An 18,041-nucleotide genomic window follows, 5' to 3' on the forward strand; every position below is an offset into this window, starting at 1 on the left:
ACATTGTGTAATTTATGTATGAAATACATAAATTAACAGCATGTATTTAAATACATTTTAAATATATGTATAGGATGAGCACACGTTTCAAAATATTACTATTATATTTAAATATATGTATATGTTTTGCAAACATGCAAAACCAGCCAATTTTGAATATTTAAATATATTTTCACAACATATTTGAAACATGTAGTTCCCATATATTTCCATGTACCATTTTTCCATATGGGCAACCTGTTGGGTGAACTTATTCTCTGCTCAGACATGAACACAGCTATTACACAGCCTGGACACCCGTGTGTGTTTCTGCAGATATCCTGGGTTTATCTATTTATCTCCATCTCTCTTTCTCTCTCTCTCTGACTCCTCTCTCTCTCTCTCTCTCTCTTTCTCTTTCTGTTAATCAATTACTGGGTGCTCTGAGCACCTGCTGCTCAGCATTAGTGCAGTCTAATAGCTGATGCGATTAAGCAGATGAAAGATCCTGGGGAGGAGGAAAGCGAGGAGCGGCTTGGAGCCGCCTGCAGACTGCGCTGCCACTCCCCCCCGCTCTCCGGCACGGCGGTGGTTAGCGGAGACAGGAAGCCTCTTCAGCGCCCCAACCGAAAGAGGGGAATCACACTCCTCGCCATTCGGAGCAGCACAGTCACTGTGGGCAATGCTCACCCGCATGCTGAGGAGGACCCGACCGTGTCGAAACGTCGACGTTCTGACTGCTGTAATTAAACGGGGAGCATTTTTCATTAGCTACAGTGCGTGGACTCTTTGTTTTTTGCGTGCTGATTTGGACTCTGCCCAGCACCTGCGGCTACAGCATACAGGATGTGCATGCTCTAGCTCAGTTCACCTCCTGCAATGTTTATGAGCGAGGAAAAAGGCTTTTTCAGAGGAGAATTAAGTTGATAATGATATTGGGCCCGTGGGTATGAGTGCCTCTAAGGACTCTTTTGCAATTTATGTATCGTCGAGAACAGTCTAATTCTTGGTCCCGCCCTTAGTATTTGCATATCGTTTCCCTATTTATACTGCCAAACCTGGAGGCCCAAAATGTCAACAGCAGTCCCAAAGGTACGCGTGGGACGGAGAGAAGGACAGGAAGAGGGCTGCTCTTCTGTTTTTCGTCTTGCCTTTGGAACCTCACCCATGCCTCCTGCATTTGCAGAGGAACGGTTGCCATGACAACGTGCAGCTGTGTCTGCGGGGGCGGGGACAATGTGCCATTATCCTGCTCCGTTCTCTTCGGCCTCCATCTCTCCCCCTCTCAGCCCAGCCCTCCACTCACTCCTTCCCCCAGGGAACAATCCCCCTTTTCTGAATATACTAAAAGGGTGAGTTACAGCTAACGGACTGATTATGCGACAGAGCGCATGTGACTGAATACGAGATGAAGTGAGTGAGAAACTGAGTAAATGAACGAGTGAGTGCGGGAAAGCTAGTGACCGAATGTGTGAGTGAGTGAGGCAGAGAGAGAGATTACGAGACAGGACAGGAGGAAGGCACTCTGGAAGCTCCCACTCTGACGTCCCCCCGCCTAGCCTTAGCTCCTTCCTCTGGTGCTGGTGAGGGTTCAGGCAGAGGGGAGTGACTGAAGGCAACCGAGCCCTCATTAATGCGATAGCCTCACTCATCCCTCAGGATCGCTTGATTTAGCCTCCGTTTCCTTCCTAAGCCGATTCCAGGACTTTGAAGAAAGGGCTGTTTACTGGGACACCGCGGCGGCGAGACAAACGCGCCGCGCCGGCTAATGCGGGAGCGCCGAGTCACAACACCAGCAAGAGGGACCCGACCTCAACCACCCCACTGAGGATTACACACCGCCCCCTGGCAACGGGCCCCGCAAACTGCGGCTCGAGTCCCAGCCGAAAACACGGATGAGCCTCACCGGGCCTCAGAGAGGAGGTGGAGACTGCTTGTGATTGGCCGAGCCCACAGAGCTGTGGTCATCTCTTCCAAACCTCAGCGTCTCCTGCTTTCTCAAGTGGTATGTTTCCACAGAAACGCCTGTAACAACGCGAGCGACGCCAGCCTGAGCCAATCAGATGAGCGATGAGGGAGGAGATGGATATTCAAACTGACAGTTGAGTGAGAGGCAGGGCGTGGCATGTGACTCATACGGGAAGTCAACAGACAGAAGACAAATCTACAGGATTTCAGTGATTTGAGGAAAATGGGTCACACTAAGAGGCGTTTATTCTTATTTGTATGTTCATTCTCGTTACTTTTTATTTCTGATTATAATGATGATCATTATGATAATTATGATTGTGGTAATTATTTGGGGTGTGGGGGAGATGGGGCCTTCTGAAATGCATCACGTCTGGTTCGGAAGCCTGGAATTGGACCTGGATATCAGGCCAACAATCAGCAGCCTTATAGAATATGTAGAATAGTGCTTCTGTGAGCTGCACATCGGTTTCTACAAAACAAAGAACAGCAGCTAACAATGGAAAGAAAAAAGACCTTCAGCTCAATACAGAGCTCACACCTCCTCTACATACACATAGCTCCACCCCTACTCTCCTCCAGACATACTGCACCTATATTCATACGTACCCACCTGTACATATAGAAAGCTCCACCCCTACCCTTCTGTACACACAAAGATCTCCACCCCTACCCTCCTGTACCCACACAAAGCTCCACCTCTACCCTCCCACTAGTTTCTGCCATATACACCTCACTTCTTGCATGCCCAGCCAGCCTGCCATCGAAAGAGCAGCAGAATAACCTCTCCTTGCCTCCATCTTTCCTCTTTCTTTCATCAACCCTCTGAGGGGAAAGAGGTCTGAGTGATGTTTCTGAGACCCCATTTATGAAAGTGAAATTTGACAGGGATGATCCCTTTGTGCCAAACACCTGTCTCTCTCCTGCTCATGATCCGTGACAGATAAATCCCTCCCACCCCCAGCCCCCCCAGCCCCACAGACAGACAGATATGCAGAGAAAAAAGAGCGACAGAAGGGCAGACTGACAGACAGAAAGGGGGGGGGGCAGTTTGGGGTTCTACAGTGGAGGCTGCTCTCGACCCCACCCCTCTCTTCACAGCCACCATCACGCTGTCACACACAAAGCAAAAGATATCTCTCCCCCCCTCCCTCTCTCTCTCTCCCTCTCCTCCCCTCTTTTTCTCTCCCTCTCTCTCTCTCTCCCACCTCCCTCTCTCTCTCCCTCTCCCCCCTCTCTTTCTCTCCCTCTCTCTCTCTCTCCCTCTCCCTCCCTCTCTCTCGCTCTCCCCTCCCTCCCTCTGTCCTTTCCCTGCGAGGATGGTAACAAAGAGACAGGCCTCGCCCGGCTCAGGCGAACGCATCGCGGTTGCTTCCGTCTGATTTGCCGATCGCTGTTGCAATGCAAAAACCGCTCTCTCCCCCTTTCTCTCTGTCGGTCTCTCTCTCTCTCCATCTCCCTCTCTCTGACACGGGTTTGCCTCTGCCCGGCCTTGCGGCTTGCTGATGCAGTTTTAATATCGCGATTACGCCTACGACCGCGCCCCCGATTAGCGGCCGGCTCGTAGGCGTCGCGGATTTGCGGAAGCCCTTCCTAACATGGCTGCTCAGCTCGCGGGGGAACGGAGTCGCAACGTTCCGCTCGCACAGCCCGGTTATCCGGATCTTCGGGTCAGAGGGGCGAGCAGGGGAAACACGCAACCCACAGGGGCGAGATGTCTGCCTGTTCAGCTGACACGGCCAATTAAGTCGAACCGCTCAGTGCTTTGCGCTTCCGAGGATAATCTAAATGTCAGAACCGGGGTTTAGCACTATGAATAATGAATGAGCTCCTGTCCAATCAGGAAGAGGGTGGGGCACAGGACAGGCAAGGGCAGGGACTGTAACATGACCCACGCAGTGACTCATGGCTGCATTGCCAGAGGACAGCAGCAATTAATGAATTCTCACGCGTCTGCTGGACAGCTCAGTACTGTACAAGAGAAACACCCTTCCTGTACAGCACCTGCAGTCCGCGCCGCATTCTAACAAAAAAATAAAAAAATAAAAAAATTAAGACACTCTTCTGCTGTTCTGCATCAGCCTCTCTGCGAATCAGCATATCGACAGGGAAATGATCTGAAACAGGCTGACTGCGTTCGGGCACAAACAGAAGACGGTGCCGCACACGCTGCTGAGGACCAAGCAGACGCGGCCGAGCGACAACTGACACACTGGCGTAGGCCAATCAGGACGGGTCCGACAAAAGGAAGTCCTCCAATCAGCAAAAAAGATATAACGATACCCTGACCCAAGTCCTCCGATCAGTGAAAAGAAAACAAGTTGGACCAAAAAAAAAAAAGCCCTTCGAACAATGAAAAGAGAATGGCCCTGACCAAAATATTGTTACACGGTGCGGGTATTTTGAATGCCTACATTAGAACCCCTTCACGGAACACTGAGTGCCAGAGGAGCACGAGCCCCCTGCAGTCTTCGCAAGTGCAGGATTGCTCCTCTGCAAGTGTTTCCGCAGCTAATTGTACCCTGCTCCGCGGCCGCGTTTAGCCCGCAATTACGTCTAAAAACGGCGCAGACGCTCCTCAGAAACAGAGACCCCCCGCGGTGAGTCTGATGACTCATCGCCCCCGACGACGCAGCGCGCCCGCCCCCAGGAGCGGTGCGCCCCGGGCGGCGGTGCGGGGCCTCTCGGACATCGCGCCCGCCTGCAACCCAGCGCCCCGTCCGGGACGTCCGAGCAGCCTGACTCACCCTCCTTAAAAAAAGGCGTTGGCTCGCGAATGTGTGTGTGTTTAAGTCAATCAGACGAATAAGACCCGCCACAGAGGCCTCTGATCTCTTGAATTATCGCGGAAATGATGTGTATTTATTATTAAGAGGGTCCGGTCTTGGTTGGTTTTGGGGGGGGGGGGGGGTAATTGTCCTTTCGTGTCCAGCGTTTGGTATTCAGCGTCCCCGTAGGGCCGTGTGCAGAGTGCACTGTGAGGCTTTGACTACTGAGCCGATCAGACACTTGACTAGAGGGAGCCGCGGCGGAGAGCGCTTCAGCCGCTTTGTTTTTTCTCCTGGCGGAGTGTCCTTCACAGGCGAGCGGCGGGCGCTCGTTACTCATAACGACGTGTCGGCGTCAGCGGCGAGGGGCACGGCACAGGCACGCGCACACGCACGCGCACAGGCACGTGCACACACATGCACACACAATCACCATTTCAGGTATCTGGAGACAGCTCATTTAAGATGGCTGACAGACGGGGTTGGGGGAGGGGGAGGGGGGAGGGATGCAGGAGGCGCGGTGGGGAAACATAATCGGCACCGCCGCGTAAATGCCACAGCCGCGGAGAGCTGCGACGGCATTACCAAATACGGTCAATATTAGCCTGGCTTGTTGCCACGGTTGCCGTAATAGACCGTCCTCATCAGAAATATACGGCTTGCAGCGGGCTCTGAATGCACACATCTGTCTCAGTCTCTTCACCCAAGGTTTTTAATGCGCCTGTTTGGAGAACAGTAATAAAAAAAGACTGTGCTGTCCCGGGCTCCTTTGTGCCGCGTTGGAGCGGGCGCAAACGGGGAATATTAATGCGCGGCTGCCAGATGACACAACGCTGTACGCCACGAACCGTGATTTCCTGCCGCTGCCCCGCCCAATCTCTCTGCGCAACATATGGCGAGGGTCACTCCCAGGGGAGCGAGCAACACGAAGCAGGAGGACTGTGCATATGTGTGCATGTGCATGTGTATGTGTATGTGTGTGTGTGTGTGTGTGTGTGTGTGTGTGCCTTGGCCATGTCCACAGGCTTGTGGTCAGAGGTCTTAGGATAATGGGGCTGGCAAAATGGAGAGCAAAGCGACTAGCAAAATATTGCTCAGCTTCCTCCATTATAGGCAGTCGCGGAATATGGAGGAGAAGATGTTTCTTGTACCCATAATGTTTCCTGTCGGTGCAATCGAGATGCAAATGTCTAACCTGCATTTTGTTTGCTTTATCCCTACTGGTATGCTTTCTACCACTCAAGTGAAGGACATAAGACAGCAACTGAAATATATTTGGGCCCTTATGATGTATTTTATAAACGTGGACCTAAATAAAGAATTAAAATGTGTGAGTGTGTGTGTGTGTTTACATGTGCGTACATACAGTATGTGTGCGCACTCATCATTCTCACAGCTGAGGGATTCTGGACCAAAGACCTACTGCAGCTGCAATGGCGCGGTGCTCACACGGCAAAGACTGTTGCAACATGTTACATTAAGCCAGATATGCTGCCACACATTGCAGTCATTACAGACCACACCAGAGCAGCTATGCTCAGCACTGTACTTACCCCTGTTTACTCACCATACTAGTGTAACTATGCCCAGCCCTGCCCAAACCAACCTCACTACTACACCTTGAGTGTGTCCCTTATCTGTAGTTCCAACGAACCCTGCTGTACAATGGCCACCTGCTAAACATTTTTTTGACTCCTCAAAACATCTTAATTCCCAGAGATGTCTTTTCTTAGAAATGACAGCTTTTTGAGACAAACCAATTAATTAGCAGAGCAGTGGTGCTGAGTGACATACCGATGGGATTAGACTGAAATTAAAAATCCGAAGAGAGAAGTCAGCAGCACTCCCCAAACCAGAGTGCTGTTTCGCCAGTCTTTGAAATAATGCTTCCATTTCACTGACGATGAAGAGACCTCTCGCTGCACTGCACAGAGCTCCGAGTAACGGAGATGAGAGGGAAGGATGCAGAGAGGGGAGAAGAGCAGGAGTGATATAGACAGAAGTGGGGGGGGGGGGATAAGTGGGAGAACGGGAGAGAGAACGAAAGGAGAGGATGGGGAGAAAAAGGAGCGAGGGCAGTGGAATATTATTTGATATTTGGCAGCTCTGTGGAAACAGCTTGCTCTGGGATTAAGCTCCTGAGCTCACGGTAAGCCGCTGGTGGTGCAGTGAAGCACGGGTTCCAGCACACCCCCACTTAGGGCACGGTGTTCATCCAAGGGCAGGAGCAGCAGAGAACCCAGTCCCAGCCCCTTCGTTAGGGCAAAAGGGGAAGCCGGCGGTGGCTACAGCGATTGATGAATGATCCACTGTTATCACTTACTGCAAAGCCATCATCCTCCTTGGGCAGGCAGTGGGATGCAGAGCATCACTGCAGACAGATGCACTGCAGCCTCGAGGAGAAGTCTTTAACCTTGAATCTTACATAACGCCTGTGTGGCACCCACAGACTGCCAATTAGGGCCCGCCTTGCCACAGGTTTCCGGTGGCCCGGCAGAAGCGGCAGGTGCTTTGTCCGCGCTCCGGTCTGCGGGTGCCGACCGCTGTTACTACCTGCTTCCCGCCATGAAACGAGTCACTGATGCATATCGACCTGCATTAAACCTGCCCCCGTCTCCGTACCAAAGAGATCTGAATATATAGGTCACCCTCCCTCCACCATCGCTTGCTCCCTTTCTCCCTTTTTCTCTTTCCCCCTCTCTCTGGCTCTCTCTCTCTCTCCCTCTCTCTCTCCTGTCTCCCCTTGCCTCTCTCGGCATTCTGCTCAGACTATGAATGGTTGCCGTGGAAACTGCATCCTCCTGCGCAGCAGCGGGGCTCCGCAGCCTCAGCCCAGCGATGCTGCTGATGGAGAATAATGCTCCGAGCTCCGAGTCAACCAGCTCTCCCCTAGCAACAACCAACCCAGCAGAGCCAGCGCAGCCTCCCCTCCCTCTCACCCTCACTTTTCATTCGCTCTCTCCCTCCTTCCTTTTCCCCTCTCCACGCCGTCTCTGAGCCCCTCCCCGAGCCCCCGCTGTACGTGCCCCTGTCCAGCCGAGGGAGAGGGGGGCTGCTGAAGGCGCCGTTCTCGCCGCACACGCTCCCTCATTTCATTAAAACCCTTCTGCTAAATCTGGGCGTCGGCTGCTCTCCATCTGTCGGAGCGAGGTGCGGGAACGGAGAAGGACCAAATGCGGCCGTAGAGCCGCAAACCGCAACCCCCCCTCCCCCCTCCCCCCTCCCCCATCGCCACCCTCTCCTCTCCTCCTCACCCTCCCCTCCCCCCCCTCCCCCGCCACCTGCACTCTCAGGGAAGCATTTCTCTCCTTTGCCAGTAACATATTTTATCCTGCTGTTTGCTCCTAAACCCTTTGCATTCGTCTCCACAGTGCAGCTCTTAGAAAATCATACTGGACTGAATGTTCTTTGAGAACAGCCCATTTCTCACCCCTTCCTAGCAACCACACCGAATGTAAGCGGGCTCTCCAGCCCTGACTCACAAGTGGCCCAAACCAGCCCGCTAACAGCCAACCGACCAGCAGACCAAAGGAATGGCCAACCAAAACGGAAACCTAGACGACGGCCAGGGCGGGGCGGGGCGGGGCGGGGCGGGGCGGGGCATGTCTTTTGCTCTGTGGCACTCGACCTTCCTCGCTTCCCTCATAAGGACAGGACGCAGAAGCCAGGGCGAAGCCTGGCAGTGCTTCCTCACAGGCCGAGGTGTTCCAGGGGCCATTACTCCACCTCGGGTTGTTTCAGGGCCGGGGGGGGCTGTCGATACTCTCCAAAGCCGCGGGCTGCAACTCTTCCAGCCCCGACAGGAAATCGATGCAGGAGGGAGGACACTCACTGACGCCCAAGTGCTAATTTCAGCGCCAGGGCAGTTTGTCAGCATATGCACCTCAACCACCAGGATATTACAAACTGCTCTTCCTAAAGGGGCTGCTCTCCGGGTCATCTTCAGCTGTTTAATTGGAGCAAATGATTTGTTCATTACCCGAATAACTGCATCCCCCCTACTCTCTCTTTCTGACCCCATTACATTTTATTGCCAGCACTTCCTGGGATTAATCAAATCTCTCATCAAGTACACACCGACCTTGACAGAGTCTTTGATTGTGCCCAGCTGAACAAATTAGGCCGTTAATTAAGCAAAGACAAATCAAGGAAATAATCTGGCGCTCGCAAATCCCCCACTCAGTGGAATAATGTCCTGTTCACCACAGCTGGCTGCCAAGTTTTCCAAGTTCATTGCTGTGTCAAGAGGTTAGTGTAGTGTAGTGTAGCAGACATAACCCCATATTCCCTGCTCCTCTTGAATGACTGAAGCTTAAGCAGTACTGTACGTTGGTTAAGTACTTGGATGGAAGGCCTCCAGTGAAAACTAAGTTGCTGCTAAAAATGGTGATGGTGGGCCAGTCTTTTGGATGAGACAGAGGTTCAGGCTAGCTTCAAGTAAGCCAAGGTCCTGGCCCAATAACTTCCCCCATCTCCAGGTAAGCTAACGTGTGGTGTGTGGAAAATTTCTGGTGTAAAATGGCGGCCGTGTGTAAGCAAGGTTGGTGTTAAACATTTCTAGTGGTTCAGAGGAGTTACCCCCTTCACTGTAAAGAACTTTGAGATCATGAAAACCACCATTTCATGTATAAATGAAATCAGTTGTTACTATTTTCAGTGTTGTCATTGTTATTGTTATTATGGTCAGTGAATCATACGGTCAGTGCGTAACATGGTTCAGCATTACAGAGGCTTAATCTTTCAGACAGACTACCAAAATCCTTCCCTTACCCCTGTCAGGGCCCATCTAACTTACCCATAAACCCCTGCACTGTTAATGTCTTCTAGAGAGCGTGGAAATATATTCTTAATGGGATGTTTGTGCCCTGCCCTAACACTCTTTCGGGCTATAGGGCAGCCATCCACAGCAGTGAGACAGTATATAGGGCTGCCAGGGCAACCCAACTGCCTGCAGAGATGAGAGCCTAGTCTCCACCCAGCTCCTCCTCAGACGTATGTAGGAATTCTAAAAGGTCACATGGTCATTCCTGAAGGTCACTGTCTCAGTCTATGTGCAAAACGTGGGCTGTAGAGTCAAACACAAGAACCAAATAGCTGGCTATACAGAAGCTGAAGATCACACAATTTCAGCATGCAATGTTTTTTTCCCCTCACATCATCCCCATCACAACCCTCACAACATGAAATCATTTAAAAATGCAATATTCTCAATGTTAATTCAATTAAAAATAGATTTTGATGAATGAATGATGCGATTTATCTGATGCATAAAATCAATTACAATATACATTAGAGTGGAAATGAATAAACTGACACATCTGATTAGGCATTTCATTTGGTACATATGCATATTTAAAATATTACTGAAATGCAATGGGATGAGATATGTGAACACTAAATACTGCTTGTGTGGAATATTAATACTCATTATAGTAAATGTAGAGTCGTCTTTTGTTTCTGGACAGCAGAGAGATGGTGAGTATGTAAAACCCTGCTTGTGATGACATAACACAATTTACCCAGAATCCCTCACTCCCTGTCCTTAAGAGTTCCATTTAGTCCACGACTTGTGAAGGATACATTTGCTCTAAGGAAATCAGCTGGGCTGCTTCACAGTGGGAAGTGACAGTGCCCGTGTATGGTGAGGGGCATAAGAGACAGGTATGGTGCCCCATAGGTATGAATCTCAAGACGTTAGGGTCACGGAGATGCTGTATTTTTTATCTTCATTGGTCACTGGTAAATTCTCTCAGCCCTGTATATCTCAGGGGAAGTCAGTCCTGCTTTAGCCTAGCCAGGTGTGTTTGGCCCGGCCCGGCCCAGCCCAGCCCAGCCCAGCCCAGCCCAGCCCGGCCCGGCCCATCCCGCCTGCTTTGGCCCAGCCACGCATGATTGGTCCTGCCCATCCCGGATGAGCCCCCCTTACCGGCAGCGCTGGAGACGGTGGGCCAGTTCTGCACCAGGACCCCCTGAGCACCCTGCATCACCGAGGACTCCTCCATGTGCACCGAGCTGCAAGAGACAAAGCACACACACAGGTTACACACTCACCACACTCTCCTACACACTCACCTACACACTCATCACTCTCTCCTGCACACTCACCACACTCATCACACTCACCACACTCTCCTACACTCATCACGCTCTCCTACCTCTCCTTTTTATACACAGGCAATGGCTTCTAATCCGGGCTGCAGAAGGGAATCTGTGCGGCATTAGAGGCCTCTCCGCTCGGCTCTGCGTCCATGCTGACCGCGCGCAAGCGCAGGACGCTAGCTCGCGGCGCAACCTAAAAGGATTGGTGCTTAAGCGGCAAAGGAGAGCTGCGAAAAAGCCGGTGGGGAAACATGTGATGGCGGTGCGAGACTGGTGGGGAGGATGGGTAAGTTGGGACGGGATGAGTCATTAACCGCACCCCTCCACCTCCACCGGATTACGGAAGAGGATTGCGGCGGCGGAGTTTGATCTGTGAAATTCTGATGGGCGCGAGGACGTAGCACGGCTTGCGGAGATTGCAATCTCCTGACTGTGACGTATGTGTCTGCCGGATCCTCCTGGGGGGGGAATGGAGAGACGCACAGGGGCCAGACCCCTCCATCGCTTCCATGTTGCTCACGCGTGAGCAGCCTCAGGGGACGCATACACATCCCAAGAGGCATCGAGCCGTCTGGGGTCGAAGTTCAACGCTCCGCTATCCTTAATCAGCCGTGCTGTTAGCATAAGCGACTGTTGCATATCAACTTGGTTTGAGGGTTGGGGGGCGAGTGCTGTTTGTGAAGCTCAGCGAGGGTACGCTGTTTGGCTCTGCTATGCTTTAGCATGAGTATGACACAGAGGCAGCCGATAGGCAGACGTGGACTCACCATTATACAGTGTGAGACGAAGGCCAGACGAAACGTGGAATAACTGTAACACGGAGGCTGCAAAGCCTCTGCCAAGGAACATCCCAAAGAGGGACACATAACCACACCCATCGGCTCCAAATCCCTGCTCCCGCTCCAGCTCCTGCTGCGGGTGTACCCATCATGCACAATTTTCTCTGGATCCCATTGTTAATGCCAAAGCTGCACAGAACAATCTGGTGGAGACTACAGCTCAAAATGAGCTTTAAAACCCCGAGAAACATACTGGATTGATAAATCATGCCAGCATTGAATGATATTTCAGAGCAATCGAATCAGAAAAACACAGTGAAGGAACAAACTATGTCAGTTGTCAACTCTTTGAACAGAACTGTGTATGTGATGAGTCATGGTCAGCTTCTGTCTGGAAAAGCACAAGAGCACATTGAGGCTTGGCCCTTTCTGTGATTGACAGACTGCGCTCCATATTTGGTAGATGGTGTGGGTTTGGCTTTTCTGTGCTCGATGGTTTGGGCTGGACTAAGTCTATGATCAATGGCATGGGGTGGGTGCTCTGTGCTAGGTGCTGTCGACTGGGGTCTGTCTATGATTGGAATAATGGGAAGGGTTCTATCTGTGATAGGCAGAGTGGGCTGGGTTCTGTCTGTGATTGACAGAGGAAAGGGAGAGCGAGAAGGTGACAGTTGGGAGGGGGGAAGGACAATGAGAGGATCGAGGTCCACCATTTTAGCTCCAGTCGTTCTTGCTATTTACACACAGCCACCATAAAAACCCTGGCCAGGATGCTCTTTATTTCTCATTTCTGTTTATGTTTCCAAGGCAACGGTGTTCTCTTTCTCTCATTCCCCTGTCTCTGTGCCCCTCCCTCCCCCACATTTCTTTCTTCTGTCCTTCCTCTTCTCTCTCACTCCTTCTTCCTCCCCCTCCCTCACTCTCTCTCTGTCTTTTTGTACCACGGCAGCAGCGAAACTGGGTGTGGCTGCTGCATAAAGGTAACATTGCACAGATTTTCGGCAGGAAATGATCTCTTAAAAGGATCCCTATTCAAGTCATAATTCATCATTATTTTAATTACCCTCATGGGCAATAAATGTTGGACTGACATTAACTACAGCTGTTTATTTAGCTTTAAAAACCAATAATCTCATGAACCCTTTCCACTGGTTAATCGTATCTTTTTTCTGGCTCATCCCCCATGTCACCGTCTCTCTCCCCCTCCCCCTCTCCTTCTCCTTCTCGCTCTTTTTCATCTCAATGGCATCTAAAGCGCTGCTGCAGGCAGTCAGGACAGCGATGCACATCTCACCCGACAACAGCAAAAAGGGCACATATGTGCACACATCCACACACACACACACACACACACACACGCATGCACGCGCACACACACACACATTCATATGCTCACATGCATGCGCATACACATGCACATGCACACACATACAGCACACATCTGTACACAGAAACAACCTTTTATCCTTATAAATAAGATTTTGAAATCATGGTGGGTAGCTGGATCTGCATTGCAGTGCGGGGTGTGTCTGCAAATCCAACCTTGCTGGATTTTAACACCGTGTTTGTGACTGTTTGTGTGTGTGTGTGTGTGTGTGTGTGTGTGTATGCGTACATGTGCACATTTGTGCATGTATACACATTTGCGCAAGCGTGTTCTGAGTGATGTGAATTTTGAGTGATGGATAAGTAATGATCTTCAGGTGAAAACTGACTGGCTGGGCTCTAGCAGTCTGTTTGTTTGCAGCACAGTAAACCTCAGTGCAGTCTCAGTGAGAGCAGCCATAGTGATTGAGTGAGTACGGAGAAATATGAATGTGCAAATGCACTGTGCATTATGGTGGGGTGTTCGGGGTGCTGATGGTGCAGGCTGGGTTTGAGCAGAAGCCCCGGAGAGACTGGAGGTGCCTTATACAATATTAATGAGCCCCTGTGGTACTGTAACATGATACGCTCATCAACAATCTCATTCTGAATTCCCTCACACGCACACACTCTCACTCCCACACCCACACACACACACACACACACACACCTTCGAACTAACATAATCTAAATAGACGGACTCCTCGGTTTGAACAAGCTCAGCCATTCTGAGGGAAATTGTACATTCTGTGCTTTTCTACAGAGCCCCAGCACAGCGTTTCGCAACACTGTCAGTACTACAAAAACGAAACAAAAAAGATAAGTATTTTCATTTTTTTTGTGCAAGCACTGTGAGTGACCTCTTTTGAAACGGATGTCGGTGTTCTAAACAAAACACCACGATTGCGTAAAATGGACACAGCTGTTTTCGATCATAACCATGGGAAAGGGCCATATATTTATCTGTGCACACACACACACACACACACACACTTACACAGCCAGCAAGTCCTCATTACATTGCTTACCTTCAACCCTTCAACACATTTACTAGTCTGTTACATATACAGGAGACAAAACACTTTCCTGACAATGGTGTTAAAAATGTTTTTGATCAGTATCAAGCTTTCCAGATCATCCAACCCTTCCTCTTGCTTAATTACCTTTAATGTGGTAAAATTGCCTTTGAGCACTTCACATGAAACCACTTTAATTAAATCAAAACTGCAGGTTGTCAGTTTACACTATTTTATTTTTTATTTTGACTTAAGAGACTGAAGATTTGAACTTAGAACCCACCCTTTTCTTCGTTAAAATATTTTTTTGTTTATGAGAAGTGCACAAAGAAAGACAGCTTTAACCATGAAGGTGCAATGCCTGTTTGAACTGACATGGTTCCTTAAGATGGAAAATCATCATGAACCAGTCTATCATTATCAAGTAAATGTAGATCCTCCACCCCCCTACAAGTGTCTCCCTGATCTTCACTGACTCTATGGGGGTCAGGTCTTCCTTTTAACCCCCATGTCTCACAGCTCCCTCTATAAACCAACGCACAGACGGAGAGTCACTGACACGCTCATCACCGACGGAGTCCGCTGTCGTCCTCCATTTATCCCCCCTGGCCCTCCTCCCCCCCCCCCCGCGGCCAGCCCCCCCCCGCGCCCGGGCCAGCCCCACGCCCAAAGGCTAGGACCTGACCAGCTGTGGATTAAACATGGCGAGCGCTGACAGACACTCCACGTCGAGCGCGCTGTTTACGTCCGGTCCGTCGCCCTCCCCCCCCCCCCCACGTCCTTCAGCGGAGCGCGAGCGCGCACGCGAGGATCCCGTCGCCGCGGGACACGGCGCTCCACCGCCGATGACCCACTTTCCCCCGCGCCGGGGCGGCGGGGCCAGACGGAGAGACGCCCGGCCGCGCGGGGCTCGTTAGGTCATCGCCGCCGATACGCCCGGCCCCCTCGTTAAGGACGCGGGACGGAGCCAGGAGGTCGGCCCGATGTTGCCGGGGGGCCACTAACTAGCGTCCGCGGTGGCCGCCGTTTAAGCCGGTCTCCGCCCCCCCCGCCCTGGCGAAGCGGGGACCAAATTGGGCAGTTTTCCTCTTGGCTGGTTTCCGCCAAAGGAACGGCAGGGCATTTACCGGCGTTGCCCGCGGTGGGAGCGCCGCGTCCTGGGCTCGACGCCGCCCCAGGCGCCCGGCGTTGTGTCCCACTTGTTCTCGGCCCCTGCCCGCCCTCACGTGCACTCAGTTAACTGCACCGGCATGTGAAACTCAAATACGGCTGCTGTCGCTCCTGTGGAGGGGGAGGGTGGAGGAGGGCTGCTGGACCACGTGCCTGGGAAATGGAGGACTTAGGGAGGGAACACAACGGAGAGGCGACTTACCTCTGCATTCCAGCTCGCAGCGAGGCCGAGTAGCGCCAGTCTGCATTCGGGGGCTTGGGCTGTAGGAGAGAGGGAGAGGGAGAGGGAGAGAGAGAGAGAGAGAGAAAGGGGGAGGAAGGGAGGGAGAATGTCAGTTGGTCATCACAGGTCCATCACACCAAAGGCAATCTTCTTTAAACAGAGCTTGCACATCTGAGCCCCAGTCATAAGAGAGGCGTGTGGCGGGGCAGTGGAGGTACCGTAATTGGAGCCGAGCTCCATGATGGAGCACCAAACTGCCGCAGCCAGGTGAAGCTTCCCCTCCCCCGCTCACATCCCTGCAGCTCAAAGCCAGATTGGGAACACGGTTTCCATAGCAATGAGGGTTTTACTAAGCTAGTGAAGTCCCAGGGATGCCACTGAGCATGTTTCTACATTTTATTGGGAACTCTCCCTCCCCCCACCCTATGTCCAACAGAGGTCAGAACGCACTGCTGGAGCACATGCAGCTGGATTGTCTTGATCGTCCAATCACATTATGGCAGCATTGTTTAACCCACTGATGGGGTTGCCCGGGTGATCAGTGTCAAGCATCCTGGTTGCTGTGGTGCAGATTGTTCTGACACATACCACCATAGTGATGATGTAGATAACCAAGTCCAGACTAGGGTACAGTTTTATAACCTCACAAGACCACCACCCATTTTCAAACCTGAAGTGGGCAGTTTTTCAGGATTGCTAAGATTAGAAGACTAGAAAACCTAGTATATGGCTGGACCTAACACATGTGATCCGGCCGACCAATGGTGTAACTTCATAACTCGGCCGACCAATGCTGTAACTTCATCACTCACTCAGTCACTCAGTCACAGACATTCGCGTTTGTAGGGCTGGCCCCACTGTTGCGGTCCAGCCAAAAATAGACCAACACAGGAAATAGACCTACCATGTCATACTCAAATACTGTAGTGTTATGACCTAAAATTTTAAAACTGAATGTGAGGGGGCTGAAAATATATTTAACCAAAAAATCAACAGCCACTGCAAAACCAATGCAAGAAAGCACACGCATTTTCTGAGCTCTGCAACAGTATCAGCTTTCCTTCAGCCAAAAAAATTCAGACTATGATTTACACTCCACCTAGACTCTAAGACGAGCATGTCATTTACCCACATGCAGTAACATAACACTCTTTAATCCCGGAAAGGAGGGAGATAAGGATAGGAAGAAGGAGAGAGGAAGACAGACAGCAGAAGTGACGGAGACAGAGGGAGAAAGGGTGAGGAAGAGACGGATGAAGAGGGAGAATGCAGTGAATGAAAATGAAACGGGATAAGAGGGAAGGAAGGCGAAAGGGAGGGATGGAAAGGAAGTGAGAGAGCTGTAGAAATGGAGAGAGGGAGGAAAGGAGGGGGAGGGATGAAGGCCATTTCATCTCAGTGACACAAATGGCATGCTGTCGATGGAGAGCCCGGCGCTGCTTCGCCGTAAATAGGACACATTTCTCATCTGGAAATCCAATATCGGCTGTAATCTGGAAGGACTGCGGCGCCTCCAGGCACGGCCCGAGCTGTCCATAATATTCCACGCAATAAATAGCAGCATTGTGCGAAGGAACCAATTATAATTCCGACTAATATAATGTAAATGGACTCTCCCTTTCATAAACACACAATGGCATTCTGTGAGAAAAGTTCTGCGCTTCCTCACCGAGAAACGGCACATCCATAAAACGCGTTTCACAAAACTTTCCTCTCTCGGAACAGAGAACAGAACGGCCATTACCCTTTACCACCCCCCCCCCCCCCCCCCAAAGAAAAGGACCAGAACACTGACCCAGATGAAACCATATAGAACATATCACTCACCATATCTCACACTTTCTGAATAGCACACCACACTATACCATCACTATATACCATATCATTTACAATGCGTGCAACTTACACACTATTACTGTAGACAGCACCTCACTAGCTGCCTGACTGACATGGCTATGGCGTATGAATGATGAGCACAGATCTAAGCACACATCATTGGAGAAGGAGCCACAGCGAGGGCCTCGGAAGGAGGCGGGAAGCTTCCTCTCCTCCCAGCGGTCTGCCTGCACAGCACGCCGCTTTTCCTTCATGCGGTGATCGTCCCTCCACCGCGACAGGCTCTGCGTGAGGTGAGCTGTGGAGAGATGGACACTAACGAGCTACGCTCGCGTGCTAATGGCCAGCTCTGCCTACAGCCTCCACCCCCCCACCCCCCATCCCCAATGAGGGGGCACACCTTGCATGGATACAGTGTACATCAGCCAATCAAATGACTTCCCTTCGTGCCCTTCAGAGCAGAAGAACAGAAACCTCCTTTCAATGATGGGAAGCCATTACTGCCAGTCAGATTGGAAGAATGACAGACAAACAGGCCTGGCGTTTAATGAGGATGTAGTGGAAGTGCAGAACAATCATTAGGCAGTGGTTTTTTTTAATTTCTTTTTACGTACAGCAATTTCCATCGTCTCAGAGCAGAGCTTGGTCACATGCTCCCTCTTTGTAGACCCTTTCAGACGATGGAGAGAAGAAAAACACCTTCCTAGTTCAGGACTCACTCATAATACAGCCTGGCTACAATAAGAGACAGTCTACAGCTGGTCAGCAGAAAAGAGAACAGATGTGTGTGTGCGTGTGTGTGTGCGTGTGTGTGACAAATGCTACAGGTCTGTTTTGT

The 18,041-nt window shown here is 51.1% G+C and overlaps 1 protein-coding gene across 18 annotated transcripts in view; it reads right to left on the bottom strand.

The window, feature by feature from the left end:
• The window catches only part of LOC118223393 (protocadherin alpha-C2-like), a 114,003-nt gene that overhangs the window by 4,302 nt on the left and 91,660 nt on the right, over positions 1 to 18,041 (bottom strand). For all 18 annotated transcript variants that reach the window (XM_035409883.1, XM_035409889.1, XM_035409887.1 and 15 more), the window contains exons 2-3: positions 15,347 to 15,405; positions 10,642 to 10,727 (exon numbers count right to left, since the gene is read on the bottom strand). In XM_035409883.1, the coding sequence (XP_035265774.1) occupies positions 10,642 to 10,727; positions 15,347 to 15,405 (145 nt within the window). The remainder of the gene's footprint in view (positions 1 to 10,641; positions 10,728 to 15,346; positions 15,406 to 18,041) is intronic.

The sequence above is a fragment of the Anguilla anguilla genome, chromosome 3, assembly GCF_013347855.1.
Source record: "Anguilla anguilla isolate fAngAng1 chromosome 3, fAngAng1.pri, whole genome shotgun sequence".
NCBI lineage: Eukaryota > Metazoa > Chordata > Actinopteri > Anguilliformes > Anguillidae > Anguilla > Anguilla anguilla.